The sequence below is a fragment of the Netta rufina genome (genome assembly GCF_964035555.1).
Source record: "Netta rufina genome assembly, chromosome: 15".
In the NCBI taxonomy this organism is placed as follows: domain Eukaryota; kingdom Metazoa; phylum Chordata; class Aves; order Anseriformes; family Anatidae; genus Netta; species Netta rufina.
The window spans coordinates 5,793,829-5,819,977 of NC_140138.1; the positions used below are offsets into that span (position 1 = coordinate 5,793,829).

The 26,149-nt window shown below is 56.3% G+C and overlaps 1 protein-coding gene across 1 annotated transcript in view; it reads left to right on the forward strand.

The window, feature by feature from the left end:
• The window catches only part of LOC311215268 (ankyrin repeat and fibronectin type-III domain-containing protein 1-like), a 183,105-nt gene that overhangs the window by 121,607 nt on the left and 35,349 nt on the right, over positions 1-26,149 (forward strand). Inside the window, exon 5 of the mRNA XM_084296363.1 lies at positions 7,474-7,514. Within this exon, the coding sequence (XP_084152489.1) occupies positions 7,474-7,514 (41 nt within the window). The remainder of the gene's footprint in view (positions 1-7,473; positions 7,515-26,149) is intronic.

A 26,149-nucleotide genomic window follows, 5' to 3' on the forward strand; every position in this document is an offset into this window, starting at 1 on the left:
CCACAAGGCTGCTGCCCCAGGAAAGGAGCTCCTGGGGAGTCAGGGCCCTGCTGGGCTTCTCCCTGGGGAGCATCACCCTTGTGGTGCCCCCCTGCTGCCCCTCACGGGCACCCTGTGGCACATCCATCGCCAGCCCCAGCTGCAGCCCGGGGTCGCCGGCGTCCCGGGAGCGTGCGGCTGATGGAGAGGAGCAGGCAGCGGGGCGGGAGCCCAGTCATTTGCCTCCCGCACTATAATTAGCTGGGTTGGCGGGCAGACCTGCTGTCAGGATGAATGACACACAGCACGGCTACAGGGATTGCGATGCAGCATTTAAAGGATCTGCCGGAGAACAGGGTGTAATTAACTGCAGGGCCGCGGAGCTGGGAGCTGGCTACACGGCTTCCAGCCTTTTGTATTTCCTTTTTTTTTTTTTTTTTCCTTTCGGTGATGAAATACGTAACTTCACCTACAAACCGGCATAAACACGCGCAAGCTCATAAGCCCGGAGATAAAAATACCAGGCGGGGCATTCATGCAAGAGCAGGCAGCTGCCCCCCCTGAAAGGAAGCAAAAGAGAAACCCAGGTCCTGGTGGCAGCGCTGGCTCAGCCTCGCTGCACCCCCATGCACTGTGCCGAGGGCTTTCTGGTATAAATAGCAACACATCCATCCGCACGTCTAGGCCCTGATTCTGCAAACACTTAAGCCTGAGCATAGCTCTTTCCCGACGTGCTTAAAGTTGCAGTAATAGTTTGCAGGCTGTAATCAAGAAAGAAAGAGAGAGAAAAAAAAAAAAAAAAGGTAGAGACCAGCACATGCGCAGCGTGCTGTTTGTAACAGCTCTCAGCTGCTTGTTAGAGCTCCTGTCTGCTGCTCCTCCTGCAGCTCCTTCCCCACCTAATTAAGGGCCTGATGAATGCAAACACGGAGAGAGGGTGCCCGTGCCTGTGCGAGTGTCACCCTGCACGCTGTTGAGCTCGCGGAGTTTACGAGCTGCAGCGGTTTTGGCAGCGGCTTTACAAGTTTTGCGATGCAGAGAAACTCTCCTGTGAAGCAGCAGCAAGTGGATGCCTCCCGGGCTGTGTCAGCAGAGCTCGTGGAATCCCTTGGAAAAGAGAAACCTGTCGATAACGAGGCCGTGCATCCACGCACACGGGTGCACGCATCAGTTAAATCCACAGGCATCTAGCAGCGCAGTATGAGTGCAGCGAAACCTTTCGTGGCTGAGCTCTGTAAAGAAATGCTTTGAAGCTCTGCTCGGTGTTAGCGTGGGGTAGGGACTGTGAGGGAGCAGCCCTGCTGGGGGTCTGGGAAGGGGCTGAGGGTACGGGGCAGGCGAGGAGACACCGGGGGGACAGGGCAGGCTCCGGCTGGTGCAGGGGCTGCAGCGAGGAGTGGAAATGGATGTGTTTGTTGTGGGGTGGCTGTGTTGGCAGAGGCTCGTTAGCAGGCTTGGCTTTCCTCCTGTAGGAAGGCAGGCTGAGGAAGGAGCCCGTCCTCGTTACCCAGGTGGAGGAGAGGAAGGTTTTGTGCCACACCAAGCCCAGTTGCCTGCACTTAATTGCCTGCTGTAATGAAGGCAAGGGAGGGGTGTGTGAGGCTGCAGGGCTGTGCCGGTATGGCTCGTGGTGCTGGCACTTGGGGCCCTTCCTCCTCGGTCCCACCTGCGGATATTTGCTCCTCTGTGCAGTGCCCCTGGAGCTCCTGGGAGGACGCTGGGAGCTCCTCCAGCCTCCCGGGCACGGGTTGTGCTGCTCTGCCCTGCTGCGGAGCACCTGGAATACTTCAAGGCACCTCGCTTGCGTGGCCGTGTAGGTAGCTCTGTAGGTGAGGGTAGAGGCTGGGTCGGACTCGTGCTCAAGAGCAGAGCTGGGACATGCTGGATGCTGAGCAGGGAGGTTTGGGGACCATCAGCATCCCCTGGCTGCGTCGGTCCCAGCAGGAGGCAGGATCACGATGGAAGGCCAGGGCTGGAGCTGGGGCTGCTGTCATGCACATCCCCGTGCCCAGCAGTGCTCGGGGGCTGCCTCTGCCAAAAGGGCTCCTCCAAGAGATCAGAGCCTCCAAGAGGCACGTGTCCTCCTCCTTCCTGCTGCTCTCTCTGTCCCACCATATGTAGCTTGGCCTGTGAGCTCCCCTGCCACCAGATTTTGGGGCTAAAGTACCAGATTTTGTGCCACAGGTGGGTCATGCTGAGTGCCAGGCTGCACCGGGGGGGGTCAGCCCTGGAGCACAGGGGTGCTGTTAGCAAGGACGGGTGGACAAAACCTCCGAGCAATCCTCTCGCATCCCAGTGCTCTGAATTTTCCTGCCCTTCCGACAGTCAGGCATCGCCTCCCGATTAGTCATAAATGCAGCATGCTGCAGATACGCCGAGCTTGGCTAAGGGCTGTGCCTGACAGCACAAACCACCAGGATCTCGCTGGGGGGGGGGGACGGGCAGCACAGCCACAGCCCCCAGCACACCCTGCCCTGCCTCGGGGCCGAGCAGCTGCCCCCGTGCCCAAATCCCACAGGAGCCAGCCTGTCCCCTCCCAGGACCTCGGGCACGGGTGCAGCCATCCCAGCAGGCAAGGAGGTTTGCAGAGGGCAGCTTTGCAGCGTGGACTTCAGCCCACAGGTTTATTTCCCTGCTCTTCTAGCAGGAAAAAAGAACTCATCCCTCGGTTTTTGCCTGCTTTTTGTATGGGCATTGATTATTCTGGGAGTTACTGAGCTAGAGTTTATTGGAACGACTCAGAAAGCTGCCACCTGCAAGCAGCTGCCTGTCTTTGGGGATTATTTTGGTGTCGTTTCTAAACAATTGCATGAGGCTTCTTCAGCCTCGCTAATAACTTCGCTCTCCGAGGGACGCTGCCCGGAAAAAGATGAGCTGAGATTACGCTCGGCAACATATTAGGAGAGTAAAAAGTGCAAGAGGATTGATGGCTGCTGGTGTGAATAAACAGATAATGCAAAACTTCTGCCTCAGCCCCTCCGTGGGCAACCTCGTTTGCAGCGCCGTGCCTGTTATCTCCCCAGCTTGGCTGAATTTCCGAACTCGGTGCCGTCCTTTAAAATGGTCTCATCTTTTATGTCTGCGGCGTGTTGTGCTAATTCTTGCTGGGGACCAGCAAGGCTGGCGGTAACTTGCAAAGTAGTTTACTTAGTGCCTGAAATGTGATATTAAGAAAATAATTTCAGGTGCTCAGCTTGGCCCTGGCTCTCGCAGGTTTGCAAAGGATTCGTGAAAGTGGTGGGTCATGGTTTGAACGAAAAGCCAAGCCTATAGATGCCTTTGACATTTTGTACAAAATGTGGTGTTTAAAAGGGGATTTTGGGGCAGTGCTGAAGCCAGCCAGGGTGCTGTGTTGTTCCTGTGGGGTTGCTCTGTCCTGCGGGTGAGGAGCATTGGGAAGAGCAGCGATGGAAACACCAAAGGGGACATGGGCAGGCACTGCTCTCTGCGTCCTGGTGCTACAGGGCCAGCCTCCGAGAGGGTCCAGGTGCTGCTGGTGCTGCCCCACTAGCCCAGGGGGCTGAGCTTTTACAGGCAGGTTAAAAGCAACCTGCAAGGGGTGTTTTTTTTTTTTTTTTTTTTTTTTTTTTTTTTTTTTTTAACAATCTGGGCATGTGGCCTTATGGTGGTTCCTTTATGGTAATAAAACCGCTCTGATCTCTCAGTTCATCCTGTTACCTTCCTTTTGCCCCCTTACTATTTCTAAGGTGCTTCGTGTGATGCACTTTTGGAGGCAAGAGCAGAAGGGCTGTGAGCATCACGCAGTGAGGTCTGGTGTTCAAAACAACCAGCACCAGCCTGGGTCAGTTATTCTTACATGGGGAGGATTCTGGGGGTAATGGTAATGACCTTGGCCATGCTTGGGACAACACTTTCTTAATCAAGTTGGCAGACAATCCCCGGTCTTGGCAGTCTGCATCCTGGCCCAGGAGCTGTGGATGCGGTGCCAGCATCCCATTCTGCTGCTTCCTTGTTTTGCTGGGGCAGTTTGCAGGGGCAGGAGGTCACCATCAGCGCCCATCCGCATTCAGAAGGGTGTGTGCCCCCGAGGCTCAGCCCCGCTGTTCAGCAATGTCCTGGGGCACCGCTGGGCTCTGCAGGGCTTGTCCAGGCCAGTCATGGGCTCCCTCCTTCCCTGCACGGCCCTGCCAGGAGGTGCTGGGGGCTGCTTATGTCCCCTGGGTGCCCCCAGGCTCAGTCCCCCTAGCCGTGTGTCTCAGGAGGGTGTGATGGAGATGGGTGCAAGCCTCGTTGAAGTATTTGTTTTAAAAATACATGCTGGAAAAAAAAAAAAAAAGAAAAAAAAAAAGAAAAAAAAGACTCTCTCCATTATTTCATTAAGGGATTTAAAACGTGCTTCCTAAACCCTGAGTCATCAATGAAGTGAGCAAACGAGAGGCAGTGCCGCGGCCCCGCTGGAGGGTGACTCATGCTGCGTGGGGAGGCTCGGAGCACGCGGGGGGCTCTTTGAACTCAGGGATGCTGCCACTCCCCTTGTCCCCCCGGGAAGGCGAGGGTCTCCCTGCAGCATCAGCAAGCCTCCCAGAGCCTCTGTGGCTCCCGGATTTATTTTGGTTGTGGAGCTGTCATGCCGCAGCCTCTGGAGACCCCAGCTATGCACGGATGTGCCTGAACCACCAGCAGATGACTCTCCTGGCAGCCAGTAGACCACCAGTAATAATGCAAGCACGAAGGCAGGCATTTGGTTTTTTATTGTATGACTGCACAGATAAAAGCCTCCATAGCCTGTATCGGTTCAGGAGGAACTATCCTTCCTTTCAGAAAGCAAAGAAAAATGTTAAGCTACCTTTTGCTCATTTTTGGGAGCTCTCTGCCTCTTCCAGTTCCCAGGCACAGACAGGAAAAGAAGAGCTCTCCCGAGGTCCCTGTAAGGCCAGGAACTGTCCCCTTGGCACATATCTCCATGCCTTATCAGGTCAGCTTTCTAAAAGCCCATAGAAATGCTGCTCTACCCCTCCCCTCTGGAGCTGGCTCAAACTCTGCTCAAGCTGAGCGCCAGGACGGTTTTCCTAAGATTCCAGCTTTGTGTTGCCTTCCTCTGTTTCACTCCGCTCTGCTTCCTTACGGTGGTCTTTCCACCCAGGGGTCCTTCCCTCGACCACTTCTTGGCCATTGTCTCCTCCTGCTGCTGTCAGCCAAAATTGCCATACTCTGTGGGGTGGTGCCGGGGCTGTCGCTGCCCCAGGGCGATGCTGTGGCTGCCTACAGCTGCCACTCACCCATTGATTGCACCTCTCGCAGAGGTGGTCAAAGCACGTCCTCGCCCCTTGCGTGTGCTCAGCAGAAAGTCCTGAAATGCAGTGGGAATTTTGCCTGGTTGCCGTGCATGGTCCCTCTTTCTTCCGGGAAGAGAGGGATGAGGCAAAGGAACTGGGGAGGCTCGGGCACGGAGAGGGAAGAAAGAGCCTGAGGTCAGCCAGCGGGGCGGTGGTAGAGCCAGGAGCTGATCCACAGCTCTGGGCCTTGCTCCAGGCCTGATTCCTTGGACATGTTGCTGGAATTCGGCTTTCCCTCCTCGATAGCTATGTTCTTAATAAGGCTCAAAATCAGATGTTTTGGCTAGTCCCTGCTACAATCGCGCCCCATCTTATTGTTTTGTTTTTCCCCTCTCCAAAGCTAGTTTCCTGTGACTTTTAAAAACCAGCTTCTCGACAAGCTCCCACCACCATCTGGGAGCATGCCCGTGCAGCTCATCCTGCCCAGGGGCTTACAAACGGGGCTGAGAGGCCATGCCCACGGGGGCTCTTGCTGCTGACCATGGCCGATGGCTTTGCTTGCTCCTCACCAGCTCCCTGCTGGCCCAGAGCTGCTGAGGCTGGGCTGGGGTCGGGCTGCAGGATGCACATTCCCCGTGTGTCACTTGGAGGGTGCTGAGGAAGCTGCTTGCAGCTTCTCCTTAAATACCGCCAGCTCTCCGCGATCCCTGCTGGCACAGGGATCCTATGAAGCTGAATTTGTTGTGGCTCGGGAACTGCGTTGTAGCCGTAGTTTGGGAACCGTCCCTCTGTGGTTTAGATGTCGAGTTTAAAGAAGTAATGAAATGTCTCGTGGGAGTGCTGTGCCCGAAAGAGTGGAGGTGTTCCCGAGGTGGGGGCTTGCTTGCAGCTCTGCGTCGGGGAATTTGCCTGCTTTGATGGTGAAGTGGAGTGAGAATGAGGCAAGTGCTGGGCAGAGGCAGTGCAAGGACATTTCCCAAGGAAGACCACGAGGGTGGTGAAACAAATGGGCTGGCGAGGAGCCTTTCCCTGTGGGGAGGCTGGAGGAAGGCTCGTCCCATCATGGGATGAGCGTGAGGGCCACATACACCCAGCCCCATGCTCCTGGTGCCCTCCAACCCCGGGGGGACACGGCCGGGGCACTGCCCACTGGCCTGGCAGCCCCTGGGGGCCGTGGGGTGCTTTGGGCCCGGCTCAGCCCTGCCTGCTTCAAGCCAGGGCCTTCCTCCTCTGCTCCTTTGACCCTGGGTGGGAACAAGGCTGGGGGGTGCTGGCAGGGGCAGTGCGGGGCCAGGACTGCTCCTGCGCCCCTGATTAGCATTCGGGCCCGCTGCTCCCCGCTGAAGCAGAAGCAGAGTTTGCCTTCGCCATTGCCTGGCAACCGTGGAGCAAAACTCCAGCAGGCGGCCGGCCCAGCCCCAGCCCCAGCCCCAGCGCTGCCCACGAGCCGGCATGCCTCTGTGGGGACACGGGGACGACGGGGACGGTGGTGGTGGGGCCACCCCGCGCTGCGGGCTGCTGGCCCCCGTCCTGGCGGGGCGTGAGGTGAGGACTGTCCCCGAGCAGAGGAGGAGGGGGAGGTTTGGTGGGTCTGGCTGTCCATCTGGCCCGCCGCGAGCATCCTCCGTGTCCTGTGCAGCCTGCCCTCCTGCAGCCCTCGGGTGGTGGTGGCCCTTCCGTGCTCGGGCCAGCCGCCGGGGACCGGCACACTACAGACCCCTGTGTGCCTGGGGTGGTGTCAGACTTTGAGCAGATCGTGGTGGTGGTGGAATTTGTGATATTTCCGCAGGTGCTAGCAAATGGGAGACTTGGAGTGCGCCAGGCTGTCCCTGGTAGGCTTTCATGTGTTTGGGATCTGGTGTGGTTTTTCTTGGTGGAAGAATTTTGTGGCCCTATCCTCGGGGAGTGGCTGTGGGGTTTGAAATCTCTGCCGGCCCTGCACCCCGTCCTGTTTCCAGCCTCCTGGCGCAAGGTGCCACCCTTCTGCAAGCGGTGGCAGACCTGGCTGTGCCTGGACCCACTGGGTTCAAACCTAACACATCCTTGTGCCTCTGCTTTGACTCTGTCCTGTAACAACCCCAGGTGCCTGGGGGCCCTGCCCGCGGTATGCTCAGTGGCTGCAGGTGCCCCGAGCCTGCCTAGGCAGCCCCCACGCACCCATAGGCACAGCTTTGCCTGTTCGCCACGCGTCTTCATCAGTGAAACCTGCTTGGCAAAGGGTTAAAGAAACATTTCTGTTTTGTCTTGTGTCTTGCAGAGCCTGGGATCAGCAGACAAGAAGGACTTTTACCAGCCCAAGTAAGTGCCAGTAGCCGCGGTGAGTAATCGCGTGGAAATTCCCGGTTGGTCCATATTATCAAGCAGCTCTGTGGCTTACTAAGATTAGACATTTCGGCGTACAAGAATAGCTGCCGCAATTACAGGAGCGAGGATAGCAGTGGAAGGGCTGTCAATCGCTTTGGCTTCGGGGTGTACGCAGATCATTAAATCAGGTCAGGAGGAGTCATGACAGCTTGGCTGAGCCTGGGGAGCAGAGCCGGGACCCGGCGGCCGGGCAGCGGGGATGCGGAGGTGACCTCTCCCACCCCTGGCTCCCTCTGCTCCTGCTTTGCACAGCTGCGCTGCTGTGGGGAGCTGAAGGGTTTTGCTCCGTGTCGCAACGGGCTGGTCTCGCGCATCTCCACAGCCCCTGCGTTGACATTGACGCCTGTCTTCCTCCGTCAGCTTAAGTGCAAATCGCGGCGAGCCGCAGGGGTGAGAGAGAAGGAGGAGGCTCTCTGGGGCCACCGTATTCATGAACACAAACAAAGGATCTGCAAATCACCCCACCAGCTCGAGCAGTTGGTGACTTGGTGTGTGCCCTTGGCCGTGGCTCTGAGCAAGCTGCGACAGTCCATAAGCGAGCGAGAGCAAGCGGAGCACTTACAGTGCTGTTGACCTCTGCGACCCGTATTGAAATGCAAACAGAGCTCGCTCTCTCGGGCCGGTTATGTTGTTGCACCCAGCACTTCCAGAGCCTTGCGGCAGCATGGCACCTTCGAGGCAAGAAGGTTGTCTCTTTGCTGGAAGGATGTGTCTGATAGCACGATGGGTTGGATGGAGGCGAACTCTACGAAAACCCATGGTGAGAATTTCAATTCTGGCCCTGACCACGAAACAGCTGCGCGTTGTGCTGCTGAGCACGTTCACGTGTCGGACCCTGTACTGCTCCTGTTCTGTCTGGGAGAAGTAAAGCATCCTTATGTTATCGCCTGTTTTGTTCTGAAAAAAAATGCCACAGATGTTTCTGAAGTTGTGGGGTAGTGCTCTGACATGCAGGATCGTCAGTGGAGGGTGTGGTTTGGAGAGTTAAAAGGGAATTAGTTTGAGGACATCTTCTCTCCTCCAAAATTCACTGGGCTTCTGCTCTTGTTTTTTTTTTTCCTTCCCAAATTTTTGTTGCTTCCCAAATGTTCCTACAGAGCTGCTCCCAGCACTGCTGAGCCCACAGCAAGCACTGTGGCTGCATCCTCCCTCCCCTCCTGATCCCGTTTACACTTAGAGCAGATGCATCTGGAGTGTCCTGGGATGCCAGAGTGTGTCCCCAAACCCTTTCAGGAGCTGCTGGCTTGCTGCCTGGCATGGGGTGTGCCAGTTCCTTTGTGTTCCTGGTTATCTGTTGGCTCCTCTCTCTTTAAGCACTGGAAGTTTTTGCAAGCTCAACACTAGTCTCCTGGGTCCCTGCTAAAAAGTCTCATTTCAGAGCTGCTCTGTCCGCTTGCCCCAAGGCACTGACCACCAGCTTCCCAAGACCACTGGCAGCAAAAGACTTCTGAAAACACAGCCAGAACCATTTCCCAGGCTGTTTAATCCCACGGAGCTTTGTGGGAGATCAGAGGGGTATCCCAGGAGGCTGTGGAGTCATCGTAGATGCGATGACAAAATCAACACACGTTTGGCAGGGGATTTATAAATGTGTGCCCGTGACCCCTACTAAGAGTCGTCTGAGATTTCTTATCGCAGCGCTGTTGTGTGCTCATGTAGAGTGCATGTTTCTGACGAGCATGCTTAGAAAAGACTGAAGCATCTCTAGCGTCCCTCTTCCAGCTGGAGCTTTTGTGAGATTTTGTCAGAGATTTGGAGAAAACATAAAAAAGAGCAGGAAAACTCGTCAGTTTTCCCGCAGGGGGGTTGTGGTGGTAGATGATAGCAAAAACCATAGTGCTGCTTTTGTAGTTCATCTCCTCAGAGGAATGGGGGGCATTTCTCTACCTTACAACGGAGAACGAAGCCTTCCACCTCCCTGTGTGTGCAGCGGGGCCAGGTCAGGGTGGTGGGTACAGGCAGAGACAGAAGCTGCCGCAGATCCAGGAGCTCGTCGGTGCTCTCTGGCTCCCTGTGCCACCGTGAATTTGGCCGTGTGGTTTGTCTCATCACAGCAATCCGGCTTGGCTTAATTCTCTCCCTATTTATCTTCCTTGGTGGCTGCTCTGCAGCAGAAGTCCGTGGTGCCTCGTGGTTCTGCTGCCCCCAGCTTGCTCCGCTCTGATCCTCCGGCTGCTGCTGGCACTGCCACTGCCCCAGGCAGAGCTGCTTTTGACACCTCAGCCCTCCTGCATGGCAGGGCTCAGCGCCGGGTCCCCAGCAGCTGGTGGCACTTCACAGGCAGCCCAGATGCAGGCAGGTCTGGCCGAGCTGCTGAGGGATGTTACATTACCTAACTTGCTGGGATATCACTCGTGTTTTGTGAAGTTACATGCGACTAAAAGAGGGAAGGTTGAGATTGGGTGTAAGGAAGGAATTCTTCACTCGGAGGGCAGTGAGGCACTGAACAGGCTGCCCAGAGCAGTTGTGGGTGCCCCATCCCTGGAGGTGTTCGAGGCCAGGCTGGATGGGGCTTTGGCCAACCTGATCTAGTGGGTGGCATCCCCTGGCAGGGATTTGGAGCTGGGTGATCTTTAAAGTCCCTTCCAACCTGAGCCATTCTGTGATTCTTTGATTCATATACCTTTTGTACCCGTATGTTTTTATTGACAATTATTTGCCTTGAAACTAAAGAATAATTAACCTCACACTACAGGGGTTTTACACTAGAAGGGTGAATGCTTATCACTTAAATATTTGTGCATATTGGCATACATGGTTTATGTACACACATATCTCATCTAGCATTTTTTATATATATATATATGCAGAAATCTACTTAGTAATTGTATTGAAACATAAACACAGCACCCTTGCAGTGTCCCAGCAGCCGTGCTCCCCGAGCCCTTCGGGATGCGGGATGGGAGCGTGGGCTGCAGCCTGCGGCTGGCTCCCAAAGCTGAGCTGAGCTGGGGGTTTTATCAACACGTCCACATGGCCAGGCTGGTGATCGGAGAGAAGCTTGGAAGCAGGTGGCTGGAGGGCCGCCTCTACTGGAGCAAACCTGGCAGGTTTTCCTCTGCTTTTCCTTTTCTGTGCTCAGAGACGGTGCCTCACTGCTGAGCATCCCCCTGCTCGCTGCTTGGTGCCTTTGGGCTTTCACAGCAGGTCCAGGTTAGAGAAAAAGAAAAGGGAAGGAAAAAGAAAAGGGTCCCAGAAGTCTTCTGAGCAATGGGTTTTGCCACTGCTTGTCCCGGGCACAGATTTCCTGCTGGGATGTCCCCGAAGCGATGGGGCAAGCACACAGCAAAGTGCAGTGGGGAGGCAGGGGTCCCAGATAGAGCTGCAGTGATGTTGCTGCCCACTCTGGGGAGATTTTTGGACTTCTGAGGGTTTCACAAGGGTGTTTAGGGTCATTCCAGCTCCTGGCCCATGTCAGGAGCTGCAGATCCTGGCTTTCTGTGTGTCCAGGAGGCAACGTTCCCTCTTCCACATTACATGCAAGAATGCTGCTTGGATCAAGAAGGCTTAATCTTAAAGACTCGTGTCACCTGAGAACTGAATGAACTAGAAAGCACCTTAGGAAGGACAGGCACACAAAGAGCTGCTGTAGCTGAAATTCCCAAGAGAGGAGCTTGACATACTGGGGGCGACCATGAGTCCAGCACCGTGCCAGCCGTGCAGGATTCATCGCCTGCAAGGGCTCTTCCAGCCTCCTGCTGCATCCCATGAGAACAGGCACAGCACCTTCCCCGTGCTGAGCTGTGTGTCTGATACATCCCAACCTAATCGATCTCATCCGATGCAGCTTGGGGACGTAGCTCCCCACGCAACCCTCCCGCAGCCCCGCTCCAGCTGGGCTCTGGCAGGCATCAGCTGGGGAAGGAGCACCCCAGGGGCTGGATCCAGGGGCTGCCGTGCTGAGAGGCAGGACAGAGGACAGGGCTCTGCTGGGACAGGCACGTCTGCCCGATGGCTGCGGGAAGGGCTGGCCTCACTCAGCAGCCCTGGCAGGGGCTGAGGACGGCTGATTCCCGGTGGCATGTATTGGCTCTTCAGTGTCAGGCGCGGACTGACAGTTTCTCACTTTCTTCAAACGGAGAAGGAAATTTTCGTTGTAACAGCAGTCATAAAGCCCCCTAGCAAATACCTGGTTTTAATTAAAGTGTCACCGACTCGCTGCCGGAGCTGCCTGCCCAGGCTGTCTCCTCGGCTGGGAGCGGTGCTCAGCTGTCAGGGCGGCCTCGCTGCGGAGCAGCTCACTGCCAGGCACTTGGAGGTGTCAAGGCTGCTGCAGCGACACAAAAGGCTCTCGGTTGATCTGCTCGCTCAGTCCCCAGGGAGGACGTGGTCGTGCAGGAGAGCCCCGATGTCTCAAAGCCCACATCTCGCGCCAGCAGCATCCCACGGCCCTTTTATAGGCGCACCTTATGGCTCTGTCTCCATTTCGGATGAAAGACTGCCGCCCACCTCCCATGCTTCAGCCTCAGAGGTGTAAACACAACCAACCTCTGAAACCGCCTTACGTAAAGCAGCATCTTGTGTTTGTTTTGCCTTGCAGTATTCATTCTGCCAAGACGTCTCTGCAGCTAATTCATTATCGCCCTGCTCTTAAGGTAGAACATTTCATCTTTTACACCAAGGCTCTTCCGTGCCAGCGCTTACATGAAAGTGAGTGTTTCATCGTTGAATCATTATCTTGTAAAACCCTGGCATCTTTAAGGATCTAGCGATCGGTATTTACATCTTGGAAGCATCAAAGGCCGTCATAATCATCTAGATGTGTCCCTAAGTGGGGTGTTCATTTGATTGCCTCCTTGACTCAGGCATTATTATTACAGTGGTAATGACAACAGCATGGACATGCATGCACGGTCTGACTTCTTTTGCAGTGGCTGGGATCCTCGTCGAGTAACTCAGACTCAGCTGCAAAGTGCCAAGCACTGGGAGAAGGAAGCACAGGGAGAGGTGGTGCAGATGGTGCAAGGGGAGCACTGGGGAGAGGGGAGCAGTGCCCAGTGCTGGCCAGGGGGATGGAGAATGGATCTGGAGTGGAGCTGACGAGGAGAGGAGGGTTGGCAGGATGGGTGCGAGTGGCAGGAGGTGGCTCCCAGCTTTGGATGTCTGCAGAGTGCAGGAGAAGTCGGTGCTGCAGCCTCCGGCCAGCTCTGCTGCTTTCCTCCTGGACCTTGGGAAGCCTCCCCAGCCCTTGTAAAATAAGGTGGCCTGGTCCTGGCCAGTAGCACTCTGATCCCACAGGGTCTTCTGGAGACCTCCTGCTGCCTCCTGCCCATGGGGGCTGGTGGTGCACAGGTGCTGAGCACCTCTCCAATAGCACCAGGTTACACGCTGGGTAGGTGCTACCGAAGAACACATTTTTGGTAAACTAAGAAGAAATGCAATTCTTAACCATTTTCTTTTTGGTTGCTTGGTGTATGGCACTGCTTGCCCCAGGCCCCTCCAGCTGATGAGGCGGGAGGATCATGGTGGGGTGCTCCTCACCCAGACCCGAGGGCAGGGACCCCCTTCTCTCCCCGTGCCCACATGGAGCCCAACCAAATCCCAGCCCGAGGGAGCGGGGACGAGGAGCTGCTCGGCCTCAGCCCTGCTGGACAGAAGGAGGAACGGCTGGGGCTGGAGGAGCCCACGGTGCCCGGCTCCAGCAGAACTAAGTTTAGGGTTTAGTTGTTTCTGTGCAGCTTTTAATGTGTTAAGTGAGATTACAGTGCAGGCTCTTGCTGTGCTGGTTGTCATAGAAACTTGAAGGGCTTTTTTCTCCTATCCCCCCAGCCCCTTTCTTTAAACCAAAGCTGTATTTTTTTAATCTTTTTATTTTTTTCTTTTTTTTTTGTAATTTCACCTCCAGTCCAATTAAAAACCTGCTTGGCCCTGATGCCCATCTCCAGCACTGGTGTCTTGCCGTTGTGCTTCCTCTGTCCCATCCTGTGCAGTCCCGTGAGCTGAGCGCTCTCCTGGTGCTGCCAAGTTGGCTTCGGGGGGCTTGGGGCCGGTCCTCACACTGTGCCCCCTCTTCCCCTGGGGGAAACGTGGAGGAGACATTCCCTGAGGGCGAAGAAAAGGATTTTCTGGGTCAGCCAGGAGGAGAAGGACAGCGCGTCCAGCTTGGAGAGATGCTGGGGAGGGGGATGCAGAGGGGCCGAGGAGCCGTGGGATGGCCGGGTGTCCCTGGTATGGTGGTGGGGGCACTGAAAAGATCGAAGCTGGGGCTGTGCTGCCTCTTCCTGGGTGGGGAGCACGAGAGCAGCACAGGAGCCACCTATGCACCAGCTGCAGCCCTTCCGCATTCGCTACGCTCGGCATTAATCACGGAAAGGGAATCAGGCGTAGGAAGACGGGCATTCTTTAACAAAATAACCAAGCCTGTGTTCTCCGAGCAGGAGAGCAAAGTGTTTGCGGCAGTGAGTCAACGCAGAGATGCTCTTGGCATGGGAGGGCTCCCACCCACCCGCAGCAGCCTGCACAGCTGGGGGGGGAGAAGTGGCCGCGGTCTGCCCCGCGCCGCTCGGTGCGCTGCTGATCCTCCGGGTGCTGGCAGGAGCCCTGCACGGGGGACTCCTCACAGCCCTGGGGCTTCTGGCTCCCAACCTCGTCCTCCAGGAGCCAGCACCCTGCCTGCTGCTCGCTGCCTTCCCATGTCCTCATGGGGACCCCCCAGAGCTGCTCCCTCCGGGGTCACCTGGCTCAGAGCTCCAGGGCCCCCCTGCGCTTCACCGGCATGGGTTTGGTGGGGAAGGGATGATCAGATTCACAGGGTTTGGGCTGCAGGTGCTGCCCACATGCTCCTCTGTGAGCTGAAACAACTGTGGTTGGCCTCCCTGCGGCATCCAACCCTCCAGACTTCTCAGAGAGGTACCTGGTCCTGACCTGAAACTCGTTGGAGCTTGTTGGCTCTGTGTCTGCCGGCTCGGGGTGGTTGGCACCTGCTGGTTCCTCCTCTGAAATGCACTCTGGTTGGGGGGGAGGGGGGCAGAATTTCTGTCGATAAACTGAATGTAGCTCAAGTCTTTCGAAGCAGGACGTTTTTCCAGCCTTCGGATCATTTTTGTGACTCATCCCTTCAGCCTGTCTGGTTTTCAGTGTCCCCTTTTAAACACGGGCATCTTAATTGCACGAGTGTTTCGCTATCGGTCCCAGCAGCGTTATATATATATATAACTCTCCTCTCCCCCAAGAACCGCATCAGCTCTTTTCATCACAGCATCACATTAGGGCCTTGTGCTGAGCTGTTCACCCGTGGTGACCCTTGAGCCTTCCTGGAGTCTCCCCCCCATCTGGGACACAGCCCCTGCTCACAACCGCGGCCGGGAATTCGTCCTCGTAGGTGTGCGGTGGCGCTGGGCAGCTCCCTCGTACACGGGGTTTGAATGGGCTCGACATTACCAAGCAACCCTCATTTCGCTCTCTCCTCATCAATATTTACTGTTACATCAATCTTGCTGTCACCTGCTAATTTTCCGAGCCAGGATTTTGTATTTTCTTCTTGATCATTGGTGAAATTATCGACTAGCGCGCTCCCCGTGGAGCCTCGCTGAAAACACCTCGCTAACGATTCCCCGTTGACGACTTCTGTTTGAGACCTGTCAGCCGGCTCTTAATCTGTTTAATGTGCTTTATGGATACTGTATAGTACTCTCGTTTAAAGTCTGAGTGTGGTGAAGCACTTAGAGCTCTGACTGCACAGACGTAATGTACGCAGCGCCTTTTTCAACTCAGCCTGGATTCACTAAAGAATGAAATCAGGTTCATTTGACAAGATCTCTTTCCCACAAAGACCTGCTGACTGACTTTAATTATAACCTGCATCCTTTAATTATTTCTTAATTTAATTCCAGATGAGCCCTGGCTTCTGGGTCTTACATCTGACCATGTAGTAGTTAACTAGGTCACCCCTACTGCTGGCTCCGCGTATTGCTGCAGCGGAGCCATTTGCCATCTGGCTGCGGCAGCCTGAGCCCTGCTCAGAGCCAGCCGAGTGCCCAAAAGCTCTCCTGGGCTGCTGGAGCATCCCCATGCAGGCTGCCTGCACTGACTGCTGGTGGTGCTGGGCTTCGGAGATGTCTCTGAGGTTACCGATGGGTTAGGAAAGCTTCTGCTCTCCTCCAAAGTGCCTTATTCTTGCCTGTTTCCCCAAATACAGAATAAGTATTTATTGGCTGTGTTTGCTTTTTCTGTGTCATTATCAGAGGCTACCGCCTCTGCCTAAAAATGGGCCAGTTGAGAAAATTTGTTGGGCTCCAAATAGCAGATGTGCGGAGCCTGTCCCAGCCATGCATTTTCTTCTATTCCCTTCTATCTTTAGTTTTCCTTATCAGCTTTCTACACGTTGTAATCTTTCGTAGAGATTGTCCACTCTTTGTTGTGTATTCCATTCCCACTCTGAGCCTTCATTTAGCAAACAGGGTTTTTAAGCCACTTGCTCATTTTCCTAACTGCAAAACGGGGCTTTACAGACGTTCAATAAACCCCACTTACGGAATTCTTATTTTTTTCATTCTATTTTTTCAAAGCTTTTCTTTGCCATTGGTTTCTCCCATCTCCTGCCTTGTGAAAACAGCTGTTTTGCAGCAGGGAGCGTGCACAGCTCTGCTGCCACCATCCTCTTGTTGGTCCACGCGGAGAGCTGCCAGCCTCGGCTGTGTCTCCGGGCAGCCAGCGACTGCTTGACCTTCTGTCGACTGCCGTGCCTTTCAGATTGAGAAGTTATCCTCTAGAGTGTTTAGAAATGCACATGGTGTTTTGCTGCTGGCTCTCTGAGTCTCCTCGCCTGTGACTTGCAAACCCACTGCTTCTTGCTGTCCGCTGAGAAAAAGCATTTAAGGCTGAACTCGTGCCGCCCTGTGTCGGCTCAGGTATGCAGCGCGGTGTCTTTTCTTGATCCTTGGTGCAAAGCTACATCTATATATCTTCATGTACCAGTAAAAGATCTGTAATTATAGAGAAAAACCAGCACACGTCATAAATATGCAGTGTCCTCCCCTACCCTGCTCACCCCTCCTATGCAGAGGCTTCTGCCTCCTGACCTCATGTAGCAGGTTTCAGTGGTGTCGAGAGCGTGAAATTTCTGTCCGTGAGTGAAAATTTCCAGTTCCTCGTGCTCCTTACTCACCCTCACTGCCCCACGTCATGTCAAGAGCATGTGCTGGTGGCACGGCAACTTGCTGCCTTGCCTGTCAGCAAAGCACCAGCACCATTTCTGAGGCTTTTGTGGTAGGGAAGGGAGGAAGAAAAGGAACAACCAGATTGTTCTGGCTTTTCATTCAAACACACACTCCTGGTATTTTCTCCCCATGCTTTCACCTGCGGTGCCAGATAGACAGCTGGGCCACAGAGTGATGAGAAATCAGATCAGGCAGCACGCCCTTCAAAAGCTTGTCCTCACCTAAGCCTTTGCACAACCAGCCTGGCTTGTGTCTGAGCGGCTCCTTGGAGTGTGACAGCACGGGAGGTGTTCTTGGGCTCGCCTGCCACAGACGCTGTTCTGCAGGAGAGCATTTTCGTGCTCCTGAGCCTGGCAGGCAGATCTCCTGGGACACCACCTTCCAAGCCCATCCAAGGCTCTCCAAGCCTTCGTGTTGCCTCCAGCTCGGTGACCTCCTTCCTCGCTCCAGTAGCGATGAGGTGCGGAGAGCTACAGCCCTGGAGCTCCAAGAGAACCAAAGGCAAGAGTTGCCCACAGCGGTGGAAATGACAGCGTTAGCCTTGAAAGCAGTCAGGTTTCAGGTTTCTGTCAAGCGTGGTGCTTCTGGTGGTGTGGCTTGCTCGGGGAAGCCGGGGGATAATCAGGCAGTATGCTGATTTACCTGGGCTGCGCTGAGCAGACTGTGGGGAGACATGTAGATGGCACTAATTTGCTCAGGGAACAGTACGTCTAAGGACATTAAAGGAGGGAAATTTGTTGTCTTTGCTGCTTCCTAACAGCAGCGTGCGCAAAGGTGAGATCTGAGGCTTGGAGTTTTCCCACAGGTTCCTGTCATTAGCGAAGCCAGGAGGCAGACCAGCACGCTGACTCCCACGGGGGGCAGAGTGGGAAGCCAAGAGGGCACGGGTGCTTGGGTGTCTCTTCTGGCTTGGGGCACCATGTAAAAGGCGCCACCTCCAGCATCACCATCCAGCTCCTGGGGAAACAAATCCCACGTGGGAAGTGCCCAGTTTCTTCCCTGACTGCAGAGGGAGCCTGGAGGGGTGGCTTGGACAAATCTCTGCCGCCTGTGCTGCCACTGGTGGCTTCTGACACATCCATAAAATGCAGCTGAGGGTAGGGGGAGCCTACAGCAATTGCTGAAGAAACACTGGATAGTTCTATTAGAACCTAATTAAAGACCTGGCTGAATCGAGCTGTGGCCAGCACAGGCAGGTTGACTGTTGGGGATCCCTTTGTGTCCAGTGGGGCTGTGTTCAGGTCCCGTTGTCCCTGCCTGGCTCCTCTCAACCCACACGGTTACATCTGCGCCCACCACCAAAGCCATGAGGAAATGGCTCCATGCCCTGGGCAAATGGAAACGCCTGCAGTGCATCGAGAAGAACGAGGTAAAGGAGGCAGCAAAATGAACCCTACCCCACCCGCAAGCAGCGCAATGTGCAATTTTACATTTAAAAATAGAAAAGTCGAGCCTTCCAAAAGCTTGAATGCCTCAAGAAAACCTCCGGAGGTGACAGGTCTCAAGCAGGGGCTGTTACAGGCTTTTCTTTGTGGTGGGAGATAGGAAAGAAAACGCATCCAGCGAGGGACAGCTCAGCTGTGCTCCTTCTCCCCTCGTGTCAGAGATGCTTTGTTTTCCAGAAGCGCTTATTATTCATGCTGCTGTCTCGTTAGACAGCTGAAGCACAGCTCGGGGCGCATCCAGGCGCAGGCCGTAGCGCATGGTGCGGTGGCTGGGATGGGGCTCTGCGCCCTGGCAGTGGGGTTGTTGTTGCTTCCCTGCCGTGTTCCTCTCTTGTCCCTCTTCTAATGGCACGTTGTGTCCCAGGGTGCCAGGCCACCAGTGGGTGGGCTGATCAGTGCTCGTCCCGAGGGTCCTTGCTCTGTTTTCAGCTCTGAGAAGCTGCCGTCCTGAGGGTGCAGCTCATGTGCTGCCGTTCCAGGTGTTTTGCCCTTTCCCAGATGTTTCCAGCGAGTCCCCCTGCCTGTGCACGGCACCCCGCCACCCGCAGGAGCCCGGCTGTGCTGGAGCCTTGTCCTGCAGATTTGCCAGTCCCAAGCCCACCGGGTCTCTGGGGGGATGAGGAGGTCCCTGCTCCCTGCCAGCCTCTCCTCACCCAGTGCCACCGGGAGCCCAGATCCCCTCCGCCTGCTTCCCGACTGCCTTGTTCTCACTGCTATCAATTGCTGGCTTCACCAGCGAGGATCCTGTGGGGTCCCTCCAGGGGGTTTCACCCTCAACACCCCCAGCAGCATGGCACAGGACAGGTTTTGCTGGCGGTGGTGTGGCTGGAGCGATCGGGGCTGTCGGCACCAGGGACTGCTGCGTCCCCGCGTGCCTCGCTGCTCAGAGACCTGTTGGGCTCTGCAAGTGAACGCGAAGCCCTAAATACACAAAGGCCACGCTGAAACCCGCACCCCGGCCCAGACATCGGGGGTGTCATTTTTGATTTCCCAAACACAGAGAGAGCCCTTTCAGCCCGGCCTGCTCAGACACTGCATCTTTAATGCCCGAGCACCCAGCGTGTTTCCACTCCCCTCACATGCATCAATCAGGTCTCGGTGAGGCTCTGAAAGAGCCAGTTTGTTAAACAAACACACTTAGTGTAAAAAGTTTATTCCAGTTAATTAGAACTTCATTGCAATGGAAACAAATTACCCGGCTGTCATCTGCCAAGCCAAACAGTAACAAGGCCGAGGGGGTCCTGGCCAGGCGGGAGACAAACAGCCATCTCAGGCAACCTTATTTATGTCCTTTTTATGCATTTCGGTATTTATTTGGACATTCCTGAGCAGGAGAGCTGGGTTAGCGCCGAGCCACACGCCCCGGCACTTGCACAGCATCGGCCGGCACCGGCTGCAGGTTCCCGGTGCTGGTGCCCGTGGCGGCGAGCACGTCCCTGTGGCTGCTCCAGGGATGCAGGAGAGGCACCAGGCATATGGGTGATGGGGCACACGGGGTCCCCAGCCGGACCACAAGAGCCAGGAGGAGCAGGGAGCAGGAGCAGCAGGGAGCAGGAGCAGCAGGGCTGGGCGCTGTGTGGCTCCGCACCACCGGGCTGGGTGCTGCTGGCTCCCGGCGCGCGGAAGTGACAGATAAACCCGCGGGATTAGCAGCGGGTAGCGTTGCAGGAGACCAGCGTCCCCTTCCTGGAGCATTAGTCACCCGAGCCTGACGCCGGGGGCGGTGTGCGGGGGGGGCACTTGGTGGCCAAAGTCATCGAGTTACCTCCCCGCCGGCTCCGGTGCCCCTCTCCCCGGTGGCCTGTCCTTGCCCTGCGTCCCTCCAGCCCTGTGCTTTGTCACCAACCCTAGGCATGCAGGGGACCACCGTGGCCGCGGATGTTCCCCCACAGCACGGCAGGATGGGGAAAAACAGGGTCCCCCCACCTCCCCGGGGCTGTGCAGGGCAGCAGCAAACACCAGGGCGGGTGCTTGGATTTCTGTGTGCGCCTGGTGGGTGAAGCCCAGGCCCTTGCATGCTCCTCATCTACTGCGCTCGCATCCAGGGCAGGGATTTCTGGTCCCGTGAAGCCCTGAAATCCCCATTTGGGTTTCACGGCGTGAGCGAGTTGCCACCCGCAGCCCTTTGTGCACTTTCCAAGAATGTTTCTGTTGCCGTATAGCTGTGAGCTCACCGTGGCCTGAGCTCCGATGTTTCTGTCTGCGATGGCACATGTTCAGGGGGATGGAAAGCCTGGATCAGGGCACGCATCCTTGGAGGGGCCTGGAAAGGGGAGGATAGCTGAAGGGAACACGGGCAGCTGCAGGGATGAGTCCCGGCACCGGCCTGATCTCATCCGAGGGATGTGGGGAAGATGGTGACCGGCACTGGGAAGGACAGATTTGGCTTTGACTTTGGAGCTTGGAAAGGAGCGGAGGAGGGATCGAGGAGTTTGGCATGAGCATCCCGGTTCCTAGGAGCCGGCCGGCCTGCCCTGAGAGGGAACTGGAAAACACAGAGATGAAAAGCAGCGAGGAACCCCGCAGACACACCTCCCTGCCCGAGAGCGGGGCGCTGCCTGCAGGTAGCCACCAGGACCTCGGAGATATGTTTGCTGCTTCTTCCAGACGGGGCAGCGGGCTCTGTCCGTGCCGCAGGTGAGGCCCGAGGTCCCTGCTGTCCCCCCCAGCACTGCCCTGCTGTCCCTCAGCCCTGACACCCCGCAGCCCTGCACCGCGGCCTGGCAGCACCGGTGCACGGGGTGCCGCGCGTCTCCCTCCTCCGGCTGACAGCCCTCTATTATTAGGGATCCTGGTTTTCTGTTTCTACACCGACTTGTTGTCAGGGCTTATTTTTAGCTCCGTTGGTGCCTTGCGGATCCCTCAAGGGATTCTTCCTCTCCCTTTCCCTCCTGCAGGGTTGTTTGCGGTGCCGAGCCGCCGGCAGGAGCGTTGGGCACCAGCCGCTGCCGCTGCCCTGCCCGCCGGGCTCGTCACCCCCACGGCTTGGCACAGTGCGAGCCCCCGGAGCCACCCTGCTCCTCGGGGGCTGCCAAGCACCCGGTGCTGCCCGCACCCACAGCACAGACATCCCATTGCTCCTCTCAGCACTGCCCTCCCCGACAGGTCTCTCTTTTCACTGCCTGGTGAAAAAAATTCACGTCGGGGTCAGCGCATCGGCTGCGTGGAAACAAAACCGAGTATGACACAAAACGCAGCTTCTCCTCCCCCCCCCCCCCAGCTCTGCAGCCAGGTCAGATGGAAATTTTTAAGCGTTTTAAAGCTGCGCGTAGAGTCATTCAAAACAAGTCTCGAGTATGTTTTGGACTCTGGCAGAGCTGTCGTCGTCGTCTTGCTTCACCCGCTGGCTGTGCTGGACAAGGGCTCACTTTGAGCCTCCCCTTCTGCCAAGGGGGGAATGTTTTCATTCCTAATTTAGCGCATCCGTCCCGCCGGGGTCCAGCCCCTGTCTCCCGCGGAGCCCGCGCAGCGCTGGGAGCCCGGGGGCTCCCCGCAGCGCCGGTACCTGTCACCACGAGCGTCAGGGCTGTGCTAACATTTTGGTTAGAAAACCTGCCTCTCGTTGGACTTAGCCTCCTTTCGCTTGTCCTGGGTTTGCGCTCGGTGGGGGAGGTGTGAAGGCACAGCTTGTGCTCTGTTTTTTCCAGGATTTTTGTTATTTTGTAGAGAGGGGCGAGTTTGCTTATTTTTAAACACCTGAAATATAGGTTGACATTCAGCATGGGCTCGCTGTTTGTCTAGGGGAGAGGCAGCACTGGGAGGTCCTGCTCAGGTTAGGGTTTGGAGCACTCAGCTCCATCGCCATGGCCCCAGTCCAGAAAAGTGCCTTTTCATGAAGCATTGCGCTTCCCAGGCCACCCTTACCCTGCAAGATAAGCACACGAGTAGGTGCTTTGCTGGACCCGGTCCTGTAAAAGATCTCAGACAGCTCACTCCGACAACCTGCTGCTGGGACCCAGGGGTTTCGCGTGAGGTCCCCTCTGCTGTACGGCGCTTGGGCCACGGCTGGTTTTTCCTTCTGTTCTCCCCCTTGTTTTGCTGCAGGTCTCACCGCAGCGTTTCTAGGGTTGAAGTTGTCATTGAGGTTTTCTGATCTGTATTTTTGTAATGCTCATTAGCGCAGTTCCCATCAAAGAACAGCACGTTCCCTCCCTGTCCTCGTTTTCCCCTCGGTTAATAACCCTTTGCTGCTTTGGCTCATTTTGAAAAAGAGACAGTAGCTTTGGGAACGGCTCCTGGTGTAATGGACGGACGTCAGCGTTTTTAACCTGATCTTTAGAGCAGCGTTAATTCAAAGAGAGGCTCGGCGAGATGGCTGCGTTTCGGGCTGCAGAAGGTGCGTTACGGGTCTGGGGAGCGCTGAGCCAACCTGTATCAAACCCTGGCAGCGCGCGCGCGTTCCTTGGAGCTATTGAAGGAGGCTCTGCGTCCATATGGCTGCTTTTCCCTTCGGAAACGGGCTGTGACAGCAGCCTCGCTCTCTCCTGCTCCCTCGCCGAGGCTCTGCTCTGGAGATGGCCGTTTGCTGCCTTGCACCCAGGCCCACGTGGTCGTGAAGACGCAGCGGGGTCATGCAGTGCCGGTGGTCACACACCAAGACCTGGGAGCTAAAGGAGAAACCGAGGCACCTCAGCATGAGCTCACAGGTGAGGCCGTGGGGTGCCAGAGCTCAGAGGAAGCTGTGGTGCTGCAGCCTGGCCTGGAGGAGGGCCCTGTCCCGCTCGGGGAGCACGTTTCCCACAGACCCAGCAGGTCTCCCGGCCCTGCGGCACGTCGCTCCCTTGGGTGGCCGGCTTTTGGCTCCCCCCGTGCCTGCTCCAAAGCGTGGCGCTCGCTCCTCCTCGGCCCCCTGGCTGCGGGTGCCTCTTGCCCTCCCTCCCTCCTGGGTCCCTCGTGCCCCAGCCGCCAACGAGCTCTCCTCTCGCTTGGCTGCAGAAACGTGCTCAGCATCCCAGAAATGCGGGCTTTCATGTGGGAGCCAATAGTCACACAGCCTCCGTCCAGAAACCATCATTATCGGCTGCTTGCTTTTTTCTTGGTTTCTTTGAACTACAGCTCCCAGGATGCCTGAAGATATGCAGACATCCGAAGACAGTGGTTTCCCATAAACTTTTGGGGTTTCATGCTTTGCCGGCAGGAATGTTTTTATTGCATTGCAAAGCCCTTCAAGTCCCTCAAACCTCTGTGGCGCTTCCCTGCCGTGGGGAGGAGACGGGGGCTGGAGGCTGCCACCGGCGGCACGCCAAGGGCTCTTCTCTTGTGCTTTTTTCTCCTCACCCCTTCTTAGTCCATTCTCCGAGAGGGACCTTTGTAAATCCTCGCCATGCTTTTTGGAGAGGACCTTTGCACCGGGAAGAAGCTTGGATGAGCTACAGTTTGCCTGCAGGGACGCGTTGCCTGTTGCCCCATCCCTGGTGGTTTTGAGGCCATTAAGCTCTCCTCCTGGCCACGAGCTCAGTGCTGGGCAGAGCACCGGGCGAGTGCCTCAGTCTCGGTGGTGAGGGGGTCTCGCTGGACTGGGAAGACCTGGGGATTCAGGGAGCAGTGTGAGCAGAAAACAGCGTGCTTCGATGCAAATCGGAGAGGGAAATTTTGCTTTAGCGTGGAGATGTGCTTGTAACTGTGACCTGGTGGGTCCGGGGCTCACCGCATCGTCCACAGCCCTGGCGCAGATCTGCCCACGAACCAGGCTGTGCACGAGTCCCACATGTGAGCCCCTGGCTCAGCACCCTCCCACTGCCCATCCTGGGACTGGGAGCCCAACTGGTGGCGCTGGTGACTGCTCACCTTCTGCAGGAGACGAGGTGCAGAGAGCAGCCCCCCGGCTCCACCGTGCTGCTTGGCCCTCCCCACGGCACCCTGCACGAGCGTGCCCACGTGCCCGTGCAGCTCCTGGCACCTGCCCACCCACCGGACGGTGGCCGAGGGCTTCAGGCGGTGTGGTCCACCCGAGGTTGCTGGCCATCCAAAAAGGAAAACCATGGAGGCCCTGCGGCCAGCTTGCGTTAACCACATCACTCCTCTCCTGCACTTGGAAAACCCTGGTGGACGGGGAGCCCAGAATAACAAGCTTTTCCATTCCTGCGCCGAGCATTGGATGCAGGGCCATTTAAAACAAGGCTTGGCTCCAGCGTGAGTGCCGCCTTCAGACTAAACAATAGCAGGTCCCCCCGGGGCGGTCTGTCCCCCGCAGAGGGGAGCAGGCTGAGGTCTGCCGGGCAGGGTGGGGATGCCGGGGCTGTGCGTGGCTCGGCAGAGCAGCACAGGAGCTGGAGGAGCTGGGCTGTGGCACAGCAGCACCCTGGGTGCCAGCCCAAAGTGCCAGCAGCAGCGCTCGTGCCCTGCCAGGGCTTCTCCTCTTCTACACTCGCCGAGCAGGGGGATGTGCTCCAGCTGGCTCGGGAAATGTTTTATCTCGAGGGTGCCCCAAGATGCCACCAAGGTTTTGTGGGGAGGAAACGCCTCAGGAGGGCTGAGCTCCCCCAGGAACCTCATCATGTGCCTGTGCAGATTGCGTGCGAGGGAAGGGAGTCGTTGGATTTTTCTCTTCTCTTCCTTCTTGATTTTCCCAGGCCGTTGGTATCTTATTAATTAAGATAAAAGCCTTAACATGACAACTAGCTGCCAGAGCTGTGTGGCACCCTCCTGGCCCCTGGCAAGAAAGGAAGCCTGCATGTTCCTCTGTCCGTCCCTTGGCGGTGACCGAAGCCCAAGCTCTGTCCTGCTGCTCGGGGAGGAGCATGCCCCAGCACTTCCATGGCAGAGTCCTTTAAAATAAGCAAAATGGCAAGGATTTTCCATGAGAAAAACAGTTTCTGCCCATTTTATTTCACACTGAGCACCACGACTGGCTGAAGAAAGCCCCTACACAAAAACAAGTTGGGTTTTGAGCTCTCTGTACGAGCCATGACAGTCTGAATATGTGCCATGAATGAGTGTGTGCCCAAGCTTTCCCCACGAGCAGGAAGAGGAGCAGGGGAAGCGTTGATAAAGTCACCCCAGAGCACGGTGCTGGCCTGGTGGCACGCGGGTGGCTCTGCCCCGGGCACGGTGCAGCCGGGTGCCGCGGGTGTGCGTGCCCAGCATCGCCGTCCCTGCGAGCAGACAGCTGCTGGTCAGAGGGGACAGCTGGCATTGTCAGAGAAATGCAAATGAACGAAATCATCGCTTTGGCAAGGAATTTTTAGGGGAATGACATGCAAATTTACCTTCCGTTCTGAGTGTGGATTGGTATTAAAATGCGATGCTTGAAAGCCAAAACAAAGGAACATTTTAATTTAGGACTCATCAGGCGGTTCCTTCTGCTTGGATTTGCATCAAATTCTATGCAGCAAAAGCTGTAAGTTTAACAAAACTCCCTTTTTCAAAGAAAACAAGAAAAAGTTTTAAAAACGTCACCCAGTTCCAGGAATTATTATTTCTTTCATTTGCTCCGCGGTCCCGAAGCAAATGGCCTGGTGCTGGATGTTGCAGAGGCCAAGGAGAGGCAAGCGGGGTGGGAGGCTGGATTTCTTCCTGGCTGCTGCTTTAATCCAGCCTCTAAATGGCACGGCAGAGCCAGCCCGAGAAACCATCCCGAGGCCTCACCGTGGGGCCGGGGGGACCTCGGGTTGCACCCAGAAGGTGCCGAGAGCCGGGTGGCAGCGAGTGGGCAGCGGGGCTGCCAGGGATGCTTAGGGGGCTGCGCTGGAAGGATGTGTCGAGTTGCTTTCCTGGCCTGCTTTATAAATACCCTCCGTCGACAACCTGGTTTTCCACAGGGCTCAGAAACAGCTGCGCTGCTGATTTAAACACACACGTAAGGCATCTCCGTCCTTCTTCCCCCTGCTTCCCTTCTCCTTTCATCCTCGGGGCTACCTACCCGCCTGGCGTGACGGATCAGAAATAGAAAATATCCACTGCCTTGCTAATTGTGATGCATCCTGATAATGCCAGCTATAATTAGCCGTGTGTATCAAAGCCGTTC